Source organism: Aythya fuligula, chromosome 7, assembly GCF_009819795.1.
Source record: "Aythya fuligula isolate bAytFul2 chromosome 7, bAytFul2.pri, whole genome shotgun sequence".
NCBI classification, from domain to species: domain Eukaryota; kingdom Metazoa; phylum Chordata; class Aves; order Anseriformes; family Anatidae; genus Aythya; species Aythya fuligula.
In genome coordinates, this window is record NC_045565.1 from 12,206,948 (window position 1) to 12,224,219 (window position 17,272).

The 17,272-nt window shown below is 38.7% G+C and overlaps 1 protein-coding gene across 5 annotated transcripts; it reads left to right on the forward strand.

Annotated features, from left to right (window-relative positions):
- The first annotated feature begins 1,274 nt into the window (after positions 1-1,274).
- PLAC9 (placenta associated 9) lies at positions 1,275-15,411 on the forward strand. Of its 5 annotated transcripts, none has more exons than XM_032190711.1 (5): positions 1,275-1,473; positions 1,578-1,752; positions 12,759-12,859; positions 13,607-13,727; positions 13,813-14,996. In XM_032190711.1, the coding sequence occupies exons 2-5, from the start codon at positions 1,695-1,697 to the stop codon at positions 13,848-13,850; spliced, it is 318 nt and encodes a 105-aa protein (XP_032046602.1). In that variant the 5' UTR covers positions 1,275-1,473; positions 1,578-1,694; the 3' UTR covers positions 13,851-14,996. The 5 variants fall into 5 exon arrangements, with proteins under 5 accessions (XP_032046602.1, XP_032046605.1, XP_032046606.1 ...); XM_032190714.1 differs by lacking the exon at positions 13,813-14,996 and adding an exon at positions 15,208-15,411 and having other exon boundaries at positions 1,276-1,473; XM_032190715.1 differs by lacking the exon at positions 13,813-14,996 and adding an exon at positions 15,005-15,199 and having other exon boundaries at positions 1,276-1,473.
- The last annotated feature ends 1,861 nt before the right edge of the window (positions 15,412-17,272 follow it).

A 17,272-nucleotide genomic window follows, 5' to 3' on the forward strand; every position in this document is an offset into this window, starting at 1 on the left:
TCAAACCAGCACTTCAGTACAGTTGAACATAACACTATTTGACAAATAAGAGGCAAATAAGGTTCCTTGGAAGACCTGAACTGTTCCAGGAGCCTGAGCCCAGTTCACGAGGAACCTTGAGGACACATGCTATAACGGGAGGCGAGTGACCTCAGCAGCAGTGGTCTGGAAGGACAGTTCCAAGATTTGCTAGTGTGCTGAGGGGAAAACCAATTCAATGTATGTTTGTTGCTTTTTTATTATATAGTGTAAAGCAGAGCAGAAAACATGCAGAAAAGCATCCATGAACTGGCTTCCTTTGCAACAGACAATTCTGCTTGAGAAATATATTTAGTGTAAAAGCAAAGTTAATGGACAAAAACATTCAGAAAACAGAAATCAACTATTTTAAAATGTTCTTCTTCTGTCCCCAAATCTCCTGTCTCTGAAGTGTTACACAGGGCTCTCACTCCTGCTGGTGAGCACCACAGTTGTAAAGAAATCACCAGGACAGCATTTGCATTTCCTCAGTCTGTTTGATTACTTCCACTTCTCCAGCAGCTTCAGAACAGACATTCTCACAGGCAAAGCATGATAACCCCTCACTTCAGAATTCACAGCCTACCACGTCAGCATGTTCAGCCCTTTGTTGTACACAAGCTTTGCAATTCATTCCTAACTTGGTCTGTGATAACTATTCCTTGCTAAAATATAAGAATTTTCATAGAGATGTGGTTTTTTACTCAAACACCACAAAAAAATTGACAAACAAAATAATTATTAGTCATGTTTGTTGTTGTTTGTTTTAAGATGGGTTAAAGGATTGTTAATTTTCCTTCAGAAGTATAAACTAACGATCTGCAAACTGGGAGACAAGACCAAGGCTGTACCAGGAACTTGTGGTGGACTTCGGATCAAATGTCTAGCTCCACACACCGCCTCTCATGTCATATGTTAACACTTAGCAGTCAACTCTCAAGACAGTTAACATTTAATTAAGACCCTGCTCAAAATCAATCACATTATATTTTTTGCACATAATGCTATTTTTGCACATAATGTTACCAAGTCTAACCTATTTCAAACACCTTCCCAACTGAGAAGAGCTCAGAGGGCTCATCAGGAGCTCCTATGATGCTTTCTGAATACAAGGCACCACAAACAGTTACTGCCTCCCACAGTGCTGCCACACTCCAGCCAGCAGGACTTTTACCTGCCCAAAAGAGGTTTTTCTGCAGTCTTAAAAAGGAACACATAATGAAAAAAAACACTGTGTTTTCACAACCCTAAAGATACCGTGTTTTCCAGTATTCCTGCTTTCCCTGCCCTAGGGAAAGAAACACCCAAAACCCCTTCCTCTTCTCTCACTTCTTCTCTAGCCCCATTTGCTGCATTTACAGGATTCAAAGCTCTTCAGTACATTCCAGTTGTAGGCTGCATAAATAAATAAAGGTAAAAACTTCGGGCAGCTTGGACCACTGCCAGCTTGCCTGGGTAAGTGGACTTTTTGTGGAGCTGGAAGGGTGTTTTTTAGAAGGAGGGAAGAGAAAAAGCACAGCCTAAGAATCTTGGCTCAGCCTGAATGTATTTCCTCCTAGCTCTGGCTAAACATCAGCACGAACGGCAGGACGGACAGAGGAGTCTATGTAGAGCCGGGGAGGGAGCCTGCCGTGCTCTCCACCAGGACTACGACAGAGTGTGGAGGCTTTGAAACCATGCTTTTCATCTGGGCGCTGGCGTTTATTGCAGTGCTGCAGGAGCGGGATCTTTTAGGTGAGTGATTCCAAGCTTCTCAAGCAGAAACCGTGGCATGGTGAAAGCCTTTGCATGGGGTGGGTGGGGGAGATACGGAATTGCCACCACTATGGGTTTTATATGAAGGTGACACAGGTATGTGTCAGAATTCTGTGGGAATATTGTTTTTTAACAGAAAAAAAACCTCCAGTGTTGCGCTACTCAAGTCCATCCTGAAGGCATACTGCACTGTTAGAAATTTTTCACTACTCATGGGAGACTATCACTGTATTTTGAGAAAATTACAGCCACATTCATGTGCTGCATCCAGTGCCCTGCAACTCCACAATTACTGCTTTGGAGCCTTAATAGCATGCACACTAATCCACTCAGAAATGAGATCAAAGTTCAAGGTGAATAGAGAAACATTTTCCTTTCTACAAACCCTTCTTTATAGAGCTGCTGTTAACAGTACTGTATTTTTTTCTCTACTGCTCTGTATTACTTATTCCTGAGATTTCTGAGACAAACATCACCTCCTTCAAATACCTTAGGAATAAGTATAAACAGACAACTTCTGATAAACTGGCATCTAAATTTTACTTTCATTAACAGCAGGTCTGGCACTAGGCTAACCTGTAACCACATTGCAGCTGATGGTGTGACTGAAAGCTATTCTGTTTAGCTAGTACAAGGTTTATAGTCCCTGTGTTACCACAAACCTGGCTATGCAGCCTGTTTGTATTATGTGTTTTCTGCTAGCTGAGGCCCCTCATCATTTTCCCTCTGCTCAGACTTCTTGACAACATACAATGTTTGTATTTCATGGCAGGGTAGTGAGTTTCCATTACAGTCAAAACATTTCCCAAAAAACTGTTAGTCCCTTTTTCCCAAAGCCCCAGTCACCCTTCCTTGCCCCGTTTCCTTCCCACGCAGCTGGTTTTATAACATTTAACAGTGATGAACTGAACTATCAGTCCCAGCAAGGGCACTCCGACTTGTTTTCACCCCATGAAAACTGCTAGAAAACTGGTTTTGTTTATTCCCAAAGAATGTCATTTGGTCTAAGCTGAAATCATTAGCAAGCTTAGGTAAAACTTAGCCAAATAAAATAGTATTTGAATATCAACTGCAGCGGAGACGACTACCCAGTGTTATGCCAGGTGGTAACTACTCAGTTAAGGAATCATTTTCACTGTCCCAGCAGAGTATTTTGTGTAAGATGGAGAAGATTGGAAAAAAAAAAAAAAAAGAAAAAAGAAAAAGAAAAGAGAACCCCATCTCAGAACAGCTGTTACCAAAGAGAGGCAGAAAGGGGATATTTTCTTGGGAGGTGGGAATCTATGGTCCATGCTGGCCCTGGACCATTTTCTTCAAGTCACTTTTCTTCAAGTCACACTGAGGAAGGATTTGAACTTGTGTCTGTCACAGCCAGGTGACTATCCTGACTGGCTGACAGCCAGCATCCCTGTTCTCCCTTTGCTACCTTTGAGATGGCGAATCTGACTTTTGATTTCATTACAGATACTTCCCCTGACTGCTCCCCACCACCCCCATGATTCATCCATTGTTTTTTCCTGTTCTGTTTGGCAACAGTTCCTCTTAAAAATGCTTTGAGGATGGCTAAAGTACAGTTTATGTTTTAATTCAGCCATTAGTAGAAACAATTTCATATTCACAGAGCTCAGACTTCAAACAACTCAAGATGAGGGGCTAGCATGGGTGCCCTTTTGGATTAATCACACACACTGAGTTAATGGCTGCAACTTTTCATTCCTTGCTGTTGTTGGTAGGTTAGTTTATGGGGTGCTGCTGCTGCTCAAACATAGCATTTAACATAGCCAGAGGTACTGGACCATTTGATGCCTGCCCCATTTAAACATGCTTGCATTCTTACAACAAGCTCTGGGCAAATTGTTGTGAGGGTGCAACACTCCAACAGCACAGTCTTTTCCCATGTGTTTATGCATGGTGGAGAGGTGACCTGGAGTCCTTGGGTAAACAATTATTTGACAATCAGGTAAACAGGCTGAGCCCCATGACGTGCTCCATTTAGATGAGCAAACTGAGTACTGAGCATGCTATTGGGGAGAGCAACAGGAGAGCTTCAGGGGAGGCACTGCTGCTCAATACTCCACACTGTGGTGTGATTTGTTTTTAAACAGCAGAAATCCATTTGGTTTTAACTGTAAGTAAACTAAATATAATGTTTTTTCTTCATTAAGCTAACATAGTATGACTTTTGAGAACATCTGGCATTTTCTGGAGTGAAAATGGCTGTTGTAAAGGAGATATACAGCAATCCGAGGTTGACTAATGACTAGAAACTTCAGAGAAAAAAAGAATATACACCTTCAGAACAGCCTATTTTTTTCCCCAGAATTGACTGCTTGCTTTCTCATAGCGAGTATTTTGGCTCTAAGAGATTAAACTACTGTATTTTGTAACTAAATCCACAGTAAAACTTATGACAGGTACCATCTGAAATCAGACTTATGTGTGTATATATATATTTATTAATAAACCACTGATAGTTTAATCTATACCCCACATCACTTGTATTTTCCGTACTTATGGAAAACTACAGCCATTACCATCTCCAATTCAAAGATAAGTCTTTGTAAACACCCATCTCTGGGCTGCAACAAGGAAGAAGAAAATGTTTGTCACAAAGTGTGCCCAGATGTAGATGTGTTTCTTGAGAACACGAGGCACCTGAATATAGGGGTTCAGTGTGGAAGTGAGCCCTTATACAGATTTTACTTATCTGCAAAACCCTAAGTTTTGTTATATTTAGTTAAAAAGGTATTTATTGAGTTATCTGGACTCCATGTGTAAATCAAAGGTTATTATCAAACTCCAAGGAAGCCAGGGGTCTGGAAATACAGGACTCCTGCTGATCATCTGCACCATCTGTATTTATAAATCCAGCTGATCTGCTCTGGGTGAGTCAGTTGCTGGTCTTGGCCACGAATGCTGGGATCTGGTATGCTTGTGTATCTATCACTATTCTACTTCTTGAGCTGTTGCAGTACACGTGAACTGTTTGCCACAGGAGAACACAGCCTTGGTCATATTCCTAGGATTTATTTTTTTATTTTTATTTTTATTTTACATATTTGGACAAAACTACAAGGATTGTCTTTCATTGTACTATCATATTTCTTTCTGCTGCCATAACTTAGTCATATGCAAACTACACAGCCACAGAGCTGACTAATAAGTTGCAGGCTCACCTCACACCTCGCTCCCCATGATCATAGCTCCTATTACTACACACACACCAAAAGCCACATCCTCGTATATTTGAAGAACTCTTTATCCCCAGATACCAATTAGTCATCTTGATATTTATGGTAGCATCAAATATTCACATATCTCACCTACTCCATTCTCAAACGGGACTTAAGCTCACTCATTTTACATAACTTACATTCTTAACATATGCTTCAACACAGCTCCTCTTCTTCCTAAAACAGCTCATACTCTTCTCCATACACAGGTATATCCTATGTGGCTGCTAGCTATTCACATCTAACACTTCATCTTAATTTCCAAAACAGACATATATACATACATAAATAATGCATAATAAAGGCAGACGTTTGTTTGCGACCCAAAACATTGGGGTAGCCTCTCCTATGCTACAGAATGAATTAAGAGTAACCTACCTGCAAATTACATAGGCTCACTTCTCTTTTCACTCTGATTTCCTGTAGTCATTTTCCATTGCAGCAGCAAGCACAAGAAGATATTCCCTGGCTGCTTGTTCAAAAGATCAGCATGTTGGAAACATATTCCAAAACAGCATGGGAACTTTTTATTGTTATCTTCCTTCCTTTAAATAAAAATACACAAAACTTAAGTGTTTCTTACAATCACTAGTACAGTAACACAGAAGAGAAGTAGTTTTTCAAGTAGTACTTTTGCTTCTGGCAAACAGGCATAGCTGATTTTGCTGTTCCTGAAACAAAGAGCATGCACTGATAGAACACGGTTATCCCTGGCTTTGTATACTCTCAATCTCCACTGCTGTGCAAGTGAGAGCTGAAGATCCCGTGTGAAATGAGAATCATGATAGCAAGAACTTCATCCAAAGGAAATAGTTTCATACAGAAATACATGGCAGCCATCTCCTAACCAGCTATGATTTCTGCCAATTCCCACCTCTCATTTTGAGTATTTCACACACGTAAGTGAGGCACGTCAGGACCAGAAGAAGTCACAACATGACACTTCACATGTAAGTTGATGGGCAGACAGGTTAGAAAAGTGGTAGGCTAATATCCTGACCATCTTCACCAATGCAATATATACCACTATGCATGGTATTTCCTTTTTGGTACTTTTCTTTCAGGGAAAAAAGAATTAAATTTAACCATAACTGATCTAGGATCTGAAATAACATTCATAGTGGCATGTTCTATATCTTGATAAACAAAGTATAAACCTGCAAGTTTGGAATCTGACTTTTGATATGGCTATTCAGTTTCCAAATTCAATATTAAAAATAATTATTTTCATGGAAGAGACTTATTTCAGAATGTTCCATTATTATAAGAGGCTCATGAATATTTGATATCAGAAGAATCCCTTGGATTTCATACCATTTTTGGATTCTTCCGAAGACTTGGTACTCAGAAAGAGGTTTAAGTACACAGGTATACAGTGAATGTATAGATTACAGCTTAATCCCTAATGAGGGATTGAAACTTCGTACACTGTTGAAAAGATTAAAAAAAAAAAAAATAATCCATTCCAGAAGAGCTTTCTATTTTCAATTGCCTGTCCAATATTCCATGCCTACCTTCCATCTCCTATTATAGATATTCCCCATGTTTGCACTGCATGGAATTTTCAGTGTGGTTCTGCCATAAAAGCTACAGCCTAATAAAGGTGTGTGTACATATACACATACAAACACACATTTTTGTGTATATATATATAAGCAAAGAAACAAAATCCAGCAGTTGCCTCCAGAGTGTAGCATAGCAGCGTATGACCAAATAAAAGAAGCTAAGAAATTATTTTTTACTTTTTTTTTTTTTCAGTCTTTATTGCAATCACTAAAAACAAGACACCCTTTATTTTTAAGCATGTAGCTTAATCTCTAGGAAGGAGCTCAAAAGTGTCTAAATCACAGCTAAGCATTAGGCAGTGTTTTACTATCACAGCCTTTAAGATCTTCTATGTCCAATTACAGATAAGCTCCCAAGCATGTAAGAGCTTGAAGACAACCAGCATTTCCAATACAACACATTCTATCCAGATCAATTAATCTTTGGCACCCTAACAATAAAATTTATTACAGATTATATTATATATAATACAACTTAAAATGAATTTGGGCACATTGGCAGTAATGAAACTACTAAGTGGCACAGCAAGTTAATCCACTACTTCCATATCTAATTAAGGGTTGACATAATTGGAATTAGTCCCCCAAATTAAATATGACTAACAGTCTTGTGTTAAAATGGACTTGGGTCTGAAAGCACCAAGTACTGATAGATATTTGCAACTGAACTTTTTCTGTACTCAGCTACAAGTTATATTCACCATTTTTGTAAACTGTGTGATTTCTTGAACTAACATTTTAAATTTATATACGCACTTTAAAGTTGAGTCCAACGCTATATTTAGATAAGGAATAATTTAAGCAAGGATCAGCAGATCCCTTCAGAGGTCCATTGTATTCTTCACCAAATGGTAATGTGATACACCAAATATACTCAAGTTGATGAATTTTTTACTATTGGAACATAAATCCATTACTATCACCTTCATTTTCTCCTTAAAAAACTATCTCACCACTTCATGATATATGCTACAGAAATGAAAAAATACTGCTAAACCTAAGGTAGTAAAAACAAGAACACAGACCATAGTATGTTTTCTTCAACAGTTAACAATATTCTCTTTTGTTTGCTTTCATCTATCATGTGATTTCAGGTTTCTTTATTTGCCATCTGGTTCCTGTTTCAGACTCATTTGTCTTTCATTTGGCTTGTGGTCCACTTTGTTTTACATCTCTCTCCCTACTGAGCACAACATGAACTCTCAGTTAACTTTCAAAACCACACTGGTCATAGCATGATGCAAAATGGATTTTATAGAATTTAAGACCAAAAGGGAACATTACGATCACTTAGCTTGACCTTCTCCATAACAGCCCAAAGAACCCAACCCAGTAATTTCTACAGCAAGCCTGCAACTTTGGTTTGACCTCTAATGCATCATTAGGTAGGATACTTAGTACAAGTAATGCAGAAGGCACTTCAATTGCTAAACAGATTCATTGGCTTTTAAAAATGTACTTCTTAGCCTGAATTGTCTTGGTGTAGCTTTCAACCATGTAATGTTTTATCTATTTATTTATTTTCTTATCAGGTGTCTTTGTGATGCAGGTATGGGGACAAGAGTTTTCTTATATGTAGCGGTAATGGCCTGGGACTAGATAGAGGGGAGCACAAAAGCTATCCTGTAACAACTTTTATTAGTAAAGGGAAAGTTAACATCACCCTCTGAATCTTGACACTAACCTCAACAATATGTGTGTATTTCTATATATTTGCACAATACAAGGACAAAGAGACACATATCTGTATACCTAGACAGATCTATAAAACAAATAATAAACCTATTCAGCCTTTGTATATGCACTTTCATATTTAGTGGAAGAGCAGGTGTATGTGTATATCTAGAATTCAGATCCTGGTAGGTAACTATTATATGTAGAAGTTCACACACACAAGAGGAAATGACACAGCTGCTTCACCTGCTTCCACCCAATAGGAGACTTCTTGTGTAAGGAGATCCTGCTTAAACTTCTAGACACAAAAGCACTTGTATCTCCTGATACCCTTAAATCTAACTCAGAGATTCTCAATTTCTCTGCTTCATCTGCTGGTTTCTGACTGTATGACAGCGCAGGGCAGGAGAACTACCCAGCTTCTATGGGCACCATTAACCTAGCATGGAGGACTTAATCAGAGGAGAAAAGGCACAAGGCACAAAGCATGTCAAAATTTGTAGATGATGGGTAGCATAAATAACAAAAATGTAATTGTCGTATAAAGTAGGGGTCATTTTGCTATCTTGGATGAGTGAGCCCTTACTCTGGCTGTAAAATAGCCACCTATGTATTAAGTAGTGTGGACTTTAAGAATTGAATGAAGCATATCACTTGCAGGAAGCATCAAGTGGAAATTTCCAGATGAGGACTTAACTGAAAGGTAACATTCTCTCTTAAATACTGAAATATTACAACAAATATCTGTCCAAAGTAATCCATTAAGTTTCAAAAGATATATTCAGGACATGGAAATATGTCTCTGAGAAAATAGCCCGAAATGCCATGTTTGTTCTATAAGCATGTGTACTTGCTTAGGCTTCCAGAAATTGAAATAACCACACATCTTAAATACGTATTTTATACAGCATACAATGAAAAGTTTAGCTTTAAAAGTTGTTAGCTTTAAAATTGACCATAACAGTGTTGTTGGGTTGCGCACGTGCTTTGACCCGTCGGCAAGGAAGAAGTCTAACTAATGTTTGTAAAATGTTTCTTCAGCAGCAAGACGGTAAGGAGAAGGAGGTACCCTAACAGGCCATTACTGTTTTGTTTAGATGGCCTGCAGCCTTCCATTCTTTGCTTCTTTTACAAGATGGCTGCTATTATTATATTGGTAAAGATGCTGCCAGAGGTGGTCAGCACCGAAGTCAGACCGTGTCATTTTCTTTCACCAGTTGCAATACAGAGAAGGGCAACACTCATAAGCAGCATGTGATTCTCTTTGAGCGCATGAAAATTGTTGCTTAGGATGAACTGCCTGACCATAGTGACCCAGTTGCATGCCATATTTTCAAGGGACCGGATGTGTCCTGTGAACCACCCATCCCACAGATAAAGGCTGTGGGTTAACAAGGTAATAATCAGGTTTCTAGCAGCCAAAGCCTCAGGCCAAAGCTCTGAAAACAGAATAAAACTAGAAACTACACTGACCAAAGCAGTGGCTGCCCAGCCAGTGGCAGCAATCACCCCCTCCCTCCCAAAGCACCCTGTTCTGGTGCAGCAGTGAGGGGGCAACCACAGGCACCGGGGCGCCTCTGCTCCTGTGTGAAAGTCACTGACCAGACAGGGAGATGCAGGCCCTCACTGACAGGTTTTCTTCTGGGTCTGCCCCCAGAGAGCTCCACGTCATGCAATCTGGGAACTAGAAACATTTTGGTTTCTTTGGTTTCAAAACAGATGTCCTCCTAACTCTTATCACTCATTCACAACTGCTTTCAGATGTTTCCTGAGACACTGAGGCCTAGACCATCTGTCAGGTTTTTCTCAGTCACAGCATCAGTTCTGGGGTTCTGCTAAGACGCCCTATCAAACCAGGATGAGACATTTCTTCCTCCTTCACCAAGCCCACTGTAGTTTATAAAGCAGCAATGCACCCTCACTGCCAGAAAGCCGTCTCTTTCTGCACCAGAGGAGAGGAATGAACCTCAGTGAAGTACCAAGCACTACACCAAGACCTGCATTTCACGGCAGCTTCTTTCCTGAGTTCTCTCGGTGTACATGCATACACAAAACTGTACAGTGTTTTGTGAACCCCACTGTGAGATGCAACAGCCTTAAACTGGCTTTATATACCTATCCCAGCACGTCCTGCTTTGAATATATCAGTCATACACCGTACTGAACCTCTCCTCCTACGTACACTGCTTCGAGTAGAAGTCAGGCCTCACAACATGATGTTGCAGTTTGTGTAGTACAGAAAACTCTTTCACACAAAAGGGCTAAGCTAAGGCAAGGAATAAAGTGACATTTTGGGTAAGATCATCATATTGTCTCTGCTTCAAAAAGTTGCTTATAAGATTTCAGGTCCTGCGTCAGGAAAAAGGTAAAAGGAGTCCCTGCACAGTGCCAACAGGCATGCTCACTGTGCCAGTTTGGAAAGGTCAGAAAGCCTCTGGCTCAGAGTTGGGCAGGACAAACAGTGACTTTTGCTTCTCCAAAGGCAGAGCTCTGGCTTTTCTTTCAAGGACCAGTATGATATAAGATGCATGGTCAGAGAAAAAGAGTGGTCAACACTGACTCGCGCTAGCCAACAGTGACTCTCATGTATTTTCCATTTCTAGGGAAAAACTAAACAAGCCTGGCATGTAACTTACGGCCAGCCACAAACTCCTTAAACAAATGAATACAACCAGTGCTGGCCCTTACCCAAACTTCCCACTCAACCTTGTGATTCAAGGTCCTCCCTATGACACGATGGGCAGCAGTTCAGCATAAGGCTATCAGGCTTGATGCTGAAAGCTAAGGCTGGGAATATTGGAAAGGCAGAAATTGTATTAATCTCTGACAGTAAAACAGAGCTTGTTATTGTCCTATTACCAGAACAGCCAGGGTTTGTATAGAAAGACTGGCCATTGCTTTGTAACATACAACTCTGACCTAAAATTTCAGCATTCCCATATCATTCCAACTGTGATGGAAAAACAAAACAAAACAAAAACAACAAAAAAATGCAAGTAAGTGAAATTTTCTAGAAACAGGATGGTTCACTTGACTACTAAGTTATAAAGTAACAACACTCCCAAAACACAAAAAAGGGGAAAAAAAAAAAAAAAAAAGGCAGCTGCAATGCAGCTATCTTTGAATTGCATGACATATTTCAAGTCTTTTCTAAGTATTAAACAAACAGATTACATCTTCGTGTTTTTGTCCTAACAGCACCACCTCCTGGTGCATGCAAAAAAAAAACAACAAAAAATCTTGCTACAAATAAACAATCAAAAATTGTTTCTAGAACTGTGCCAAACAAATTTTTAAATAATAGCACACGTAGTACATAAAGTCACACTTTACTCCTGTCCTCCTCCCTGTCCTCAAGGACTCCAGCCCACAGTACACCTCTCATCCTATCAGACTGCAATGGCTACAGTTCTTACAAACATGTTTGCTATCTTGTGATACATACCTCCAAAATTCTTGGCACAGACTTGTGATGAAGTCCTGTGTCAGATCCAAATCATGGCTCTCACACAACAGTACCAGAGACAGTACTAGTTCCTCCTCTTCTGTTTTTAAGTGTTTGTTATAACACAAGCTCACAGTTTCCTCTGTTTTTTCTCCATTACAAGCAAGTAACAACAGAATGAGTTGCTGCTGCCTGCACATTGTTACAGCCTCTTTGGGGCTCATGTAAGAATAGAACTTAACAACATCATGCAAATTATGCTATCGCTCTAGTGGGTTTTAAAATACTGTCACTGTTCCATATGTATTAAAACCAAAAGTTACTGAATGTTGCACAAAAGCTAAGAAGAGAAATTGGCTCCATTAAAGCCCTTTTATGGCATACAGCCAGCAGAATTAGATGATCAAAGAGCAAGAAGTCATGACTACTGAGAGATAAACACAGGTAACTGTTACAGACGTGTGATTTTGTATACAGTATTGTAAATGAGTGACTTGGTCAGCAAATGGCACTAGCTGTACACACATTTGTTTCCCCTTGTATTGTAACATTAGACTGTTACAGGCAAGCTTCTGCCACAATGGAATCACCAGCTTGGACCCATTCTGGACGTAAGTGGACAAACTCAGCTGCTCATCAAAGTTTTACCATGCCAGTTGTTTCTGAAGAAAGTCTAAGAGGAACTGATATGCAAGCGAGATCTTCCCAACACTTAGGGTTTATACTTGTAGAGACAGAGCTGAGTCTATAAACTTACTCTATACAGGAAAGAAAAACAGGTTGTGTGAAACAAAGGCAACAAACAAATAAAAGGTCAAATGAAAACAGGTTGTTCCAAACAACTTTGACAATGTATGCATCACCACAAGACATTAACAGCAGTTGGGTACACCTGTATTTACCGGGCAATTTCTACCTGGCACAGAACCCATTTTCTTTAAAAAACAAACAAACAAACAAACAAAAAACAACACAATCTTTAGCATGTCAAATACAACTACACAAGTCAGAAAGGTAAGTACTGTTACTAAAAAGTCCTGGTTAATTTAACTGTGGCTGTTTTTCCAGCTGATGCAGAACCTGTCGATGTGTTACCTGGAACTTTGGGAAGAGAAAGCTGGTGTCACGAACATGATACAATCCATGAACGCTTGGATATTATTGAAGAGGTAAGAGCTATTGCGTTGGTTCCTGGACTATACTAGACCTCTGCCTCAGCCTTTTGACAAAACAAAATAAAGAGGAACCACGTTGCTAGCCACTGACCCTTCTTGACTCTGTAAGACAAGATTCAAGACAAGATGTGAATTTTGCAGATGACAAAGCTTGACAAAGGAGTTTCTGCTCATTTCTGCAGACACTCAGGACAATAAATGAACTGTCACTGGGATTATAGGAAAGCTGAAATGTTTACATGTTTTTCCCCAGCGTCTTAAACATCCACAAGATATGCGTCCAGTGCTAACTATTCCCAGCTGGGTAGCTGCCAATCCACATTCTGTTGGTTCTCAAATGGCCATGTTAACTTCCTCCAGCTCTAGCCTTAACCCCCTTCTTTCCACCCCATCAGCTCCTCTCATCCTCCCCGAAGATTTTTTTTTTGTGGATATGATGGTGGCTGAGAAATAAGAAAGAATTAAAACTGAATTCATACAAAGCTCATTCTAAGAAGTCAAATTATGGGTGACAGAGGTGCTACAACTTAAGTCTTGCAAAACCAAATTCTAGTACTTTGTGCCACTAGAGGACAGTATAACGTAAGAAATACCTAAAACTGCAACGTACAACATAAATGAAATTAGCTATTAGTGGAACGGGACAGTAGATTTGCTCTTGCACTAACACATTTGGTAAGATTCTTTCCACTTGACCCTCTGACTACCCCCTTTTCCATTTGCCTCCCTCGTTTTCATTAGAAGGTAATGAAAACAGTGGAGCATCTAGAATCAGAAGTCAAGTCACTCCTCAATATCATCAGTGAGACCGCATCAAATATTCCCATTGCTCCAGGAACCCCACTTATGGACATTTTTGATGGTAAGTATCTAGTGGGATATAACCTTAAGTCGACAAAGCCGTTGCACATGCTATTGCCAAATACCTCATCCTTTTTCCACACCAGATGTGAAGAAATTTATTGACTCAATTCAGCATAGCTAAGGCCTCGGCTGAAATACTGGGCCCAGTTTTGGACACTGTTACAGCCACCACTAAAGAGAGGAAAAGAAAATTAATTAATAAACCAACCAGCCAAGGAGCTAGATACATGAGGTACACAGAGAGGTTGATAAAATGGGGATGTTTAATCTACAGAAGATTGAAGTAGCCCACCGGAATAACACTGCTGCAAAGACGAAAGCTGTATTTTTTTCACCACTACAAAAGCGAATAAAACTAAAAACAATGCAACAAAATAATTCCAGAAAAACACAACACACAAATTTTCTTGCAAGACCAATGAACCTCTGGAATTACATGGCTGTAGTTTCTCCAGCACTGGAAATGTTAAAGAAGCATGTAGGAAGGAACAGGTATGTAGTTCAGGATCCCTTAGAACAGCAGGATGGACTAAGGAATCGCAAGACTTGAGTTTAATCATCCTGTGATTCTTTAGTTTCATGTGTGACATAAATGAAACAACTAAAAAGGCAACAAAAAACAAAAAAGTTAGAGGAAATATTATAGTTTTAGTATCTTAAATCTAGTTGCCACTAATGCAAAATATGCTCCTAGATAAACATTTTGGGCATAAATTAAACAACAACAAATAACTTGGATATCTATCCTGCCCATCATCTTATAACACTCAGTCCTCTTCAGTCCTTGCCTGACTATCAATAAATCATTTAACAAAGTGAGACACACTGCTGGTGGAGAACAAACCTCTTGAGGAGAGACTTGAGCATTCTGCAGTGATGCTCCTGAAGTCAGTTTTGTCAGTTTTTTGATATAGCTGTACTTTTATGTACATACACATACACACAGTACAGAGTACTTCTGTGATATAAGGTGGGCAGAAAGAAGACAGTAGTAGAATTTTATGTTGGTTTTTAGTTCTTCTTGCAGTTGGCTGTAGAGATCTGGGCACCATGACTGTACAGATCGAATTTCTATGTCCTCACTGACTTAGTTATTCATTGAATTTTCCAGAACTCTGTTAGGGGCAGTTAATAGGTAACAATTAAGTTATGCCCCTGCAGTGATCATTTATTTTAAAAAAGTATCTTTGTATCATTTATTTAAAAAAGTATCCCAGTAAAGCATTACAGTGGATTTAGAATGCAATTCCTAAATCAACTTCAACATATTTACAGCACATCTACAGTAAGTACCACTCAGATGGAAGTTGCATTAACTGCCAACTGGTCCAAGAATTGCAGAGCTGTAGCACCTTCCTTCTGTGGTTTGATGAATCAAACTAAGAATTCCTCACTGTAAAGTAAAGGGCATCATATTTTCAATGATGTTTGCCTGGAAAGATTGATCCTGATCTTATAACCAAGAATAATTACATCAGATCTTCTTTATACAGATGCCAGCTGAACACATCAGAGACAGAAGACAGCTGAATATAACAGTATGGTTGTTATAAACAGTTGCACTTTTGTTCATTTAAAAAGCTTTCTTGTGTTTCCAGAATTTGAGCAGAGATGAACAATTCTGAGCAGTCGTTATCCTTCTGTGTTTTTGTGCTTTTTAATAAAAAAGGTGTTTGCTTTTAGACATCATTTCAAAAGCTTTGTATTTTAAAACTGCATTTCAAATTCAGCATTTTCAGTAAGAAAACAAGATAAGATGGAATCCTGGACTAAACCACAGCTAACAAACTTCCCTTAATTCAAAATGATATTCCTGGCAAAAAAAGTAAGCCCTTGCTATCAGTACAAATCAATGAAGAAACACTTTTAGCTGCAATGTCCTCTCAAGACACAGTTAGATTGTCTGACAAGAAAGAGCACGTATAGTAGTCTGGCTTTGGACATAGTCACATTACTGCCATTGATTGAAATAAGAGTTATGGTTGCACATCCTATACAGAATTTGTATTTAAAATGCACAGTCAACTTATTTTGATGGCTTTACACTCCTCCACCTCGCCTGCTGTGGTGACAATCAATCTCAAATTAATTCCAACATCCATCTCCCTCCTCATCTCAGGAGGAATAGGAAAAAATAGAAAGGAAATCGCGGATATTTTATCTTCAATACACAGACAATCAACATGAAAATTAAAAAATACAACAAAATGTAGGGGAGCTGAAGAGCTTCAGAAAAAAAAAAAAAGTATATATTTCATTTCCTTCAAAGAAGGATGTTTAAAGCCCCCTCCTATTTACCTGTTCATATCACATAATCTTTGCTCCCCACAAATGTGTTTTTTTTTTTTAAACTCTATGTATTGTTTCAAACTTACGTTCACAAGATCTGAATTTTTCCATGACAAACAAAAACAGAACTTCCTCTAGGAAAAAAGGCCTGTGTGACCTTTAGAGAATGGGGTGTGTGTGGGCATGTGTGTGTAATAAGAGAAGGAGTTTGCACATTCTTGATTAATAAGTAATCTCTTTTCACTGACCTAGCCCTATGCCTCTTCACCCTTGTACTTTTTGTTATTAACATTTCTATTTTGAGAATGGCAAGCTGAAGATGTCATTCATCCTAGCAGAGAACAAAAAATCAGAGTTCCAGGAGTCAGAGAAGAGATTCCAACATGCACAACAAAAATACTAAGAAATAGCTACAAATTACACATATCTTGAACAGAAAATTGCTCAGCAAACATGTGAGTCAAGTCCTGAACTTTTGTCAGCACACAATTTCTGAATAATTCTGTGGATACAAACAGAAAATGTCTATGGAAAAACTAAAATTCATAAAGCAAGTCCTCACTCCCATGTAGATCAACATGAACAACAAAAAGCATAGTCTGCAACATTAGAAGATAGACAGCTTTAATTTTATAATCTCTTTTTAGATACATATATTTAAGGCACAATCCAAAACCTTACAAACATTAACTACAGAATGTTTACTTATTGTCAATTTTGCTGCTTCCTTGTGACAGTTGCCTTAGTGAGAATGAAATGTGGAACACATCTTCCTCAGAAACAAAAAATCAAGCCAAGAAAACAGAACTCACCAAAACCTCTTTAGAACAGTCTTTTTTAGACAAAAAACTTGAGGGCTGTTCTCTCCACATATCACTGTTATTACAAAACCACCCCTGCATACAATATATATATAACTGGCAATAAAATGGCACATAATGTTTATACAAAATAAAACAACCTTAAATCATACAACTGTGATTTTTGCTCCAGAAAACAAACACATTATTTCAGCAAAATAATATAAGCAGAAAAATAACCTGTCATTCATGGATTGCAGAGGGTACTATAAAGAATCTTGAGCAGATGGTACATAAGCTTTTCTTTTTTGTTGTTTCTGATTTTTTTTTTCATTTATTACCGACCTTTTTTTATTTGGAGAGAAGAGATATGCAATATTATAGTTAAAAATGTAATTGTTTTAAGAGAAACAACTCATATTACATCTGCTTGGTGGAAAAAAAAAAAAAGATT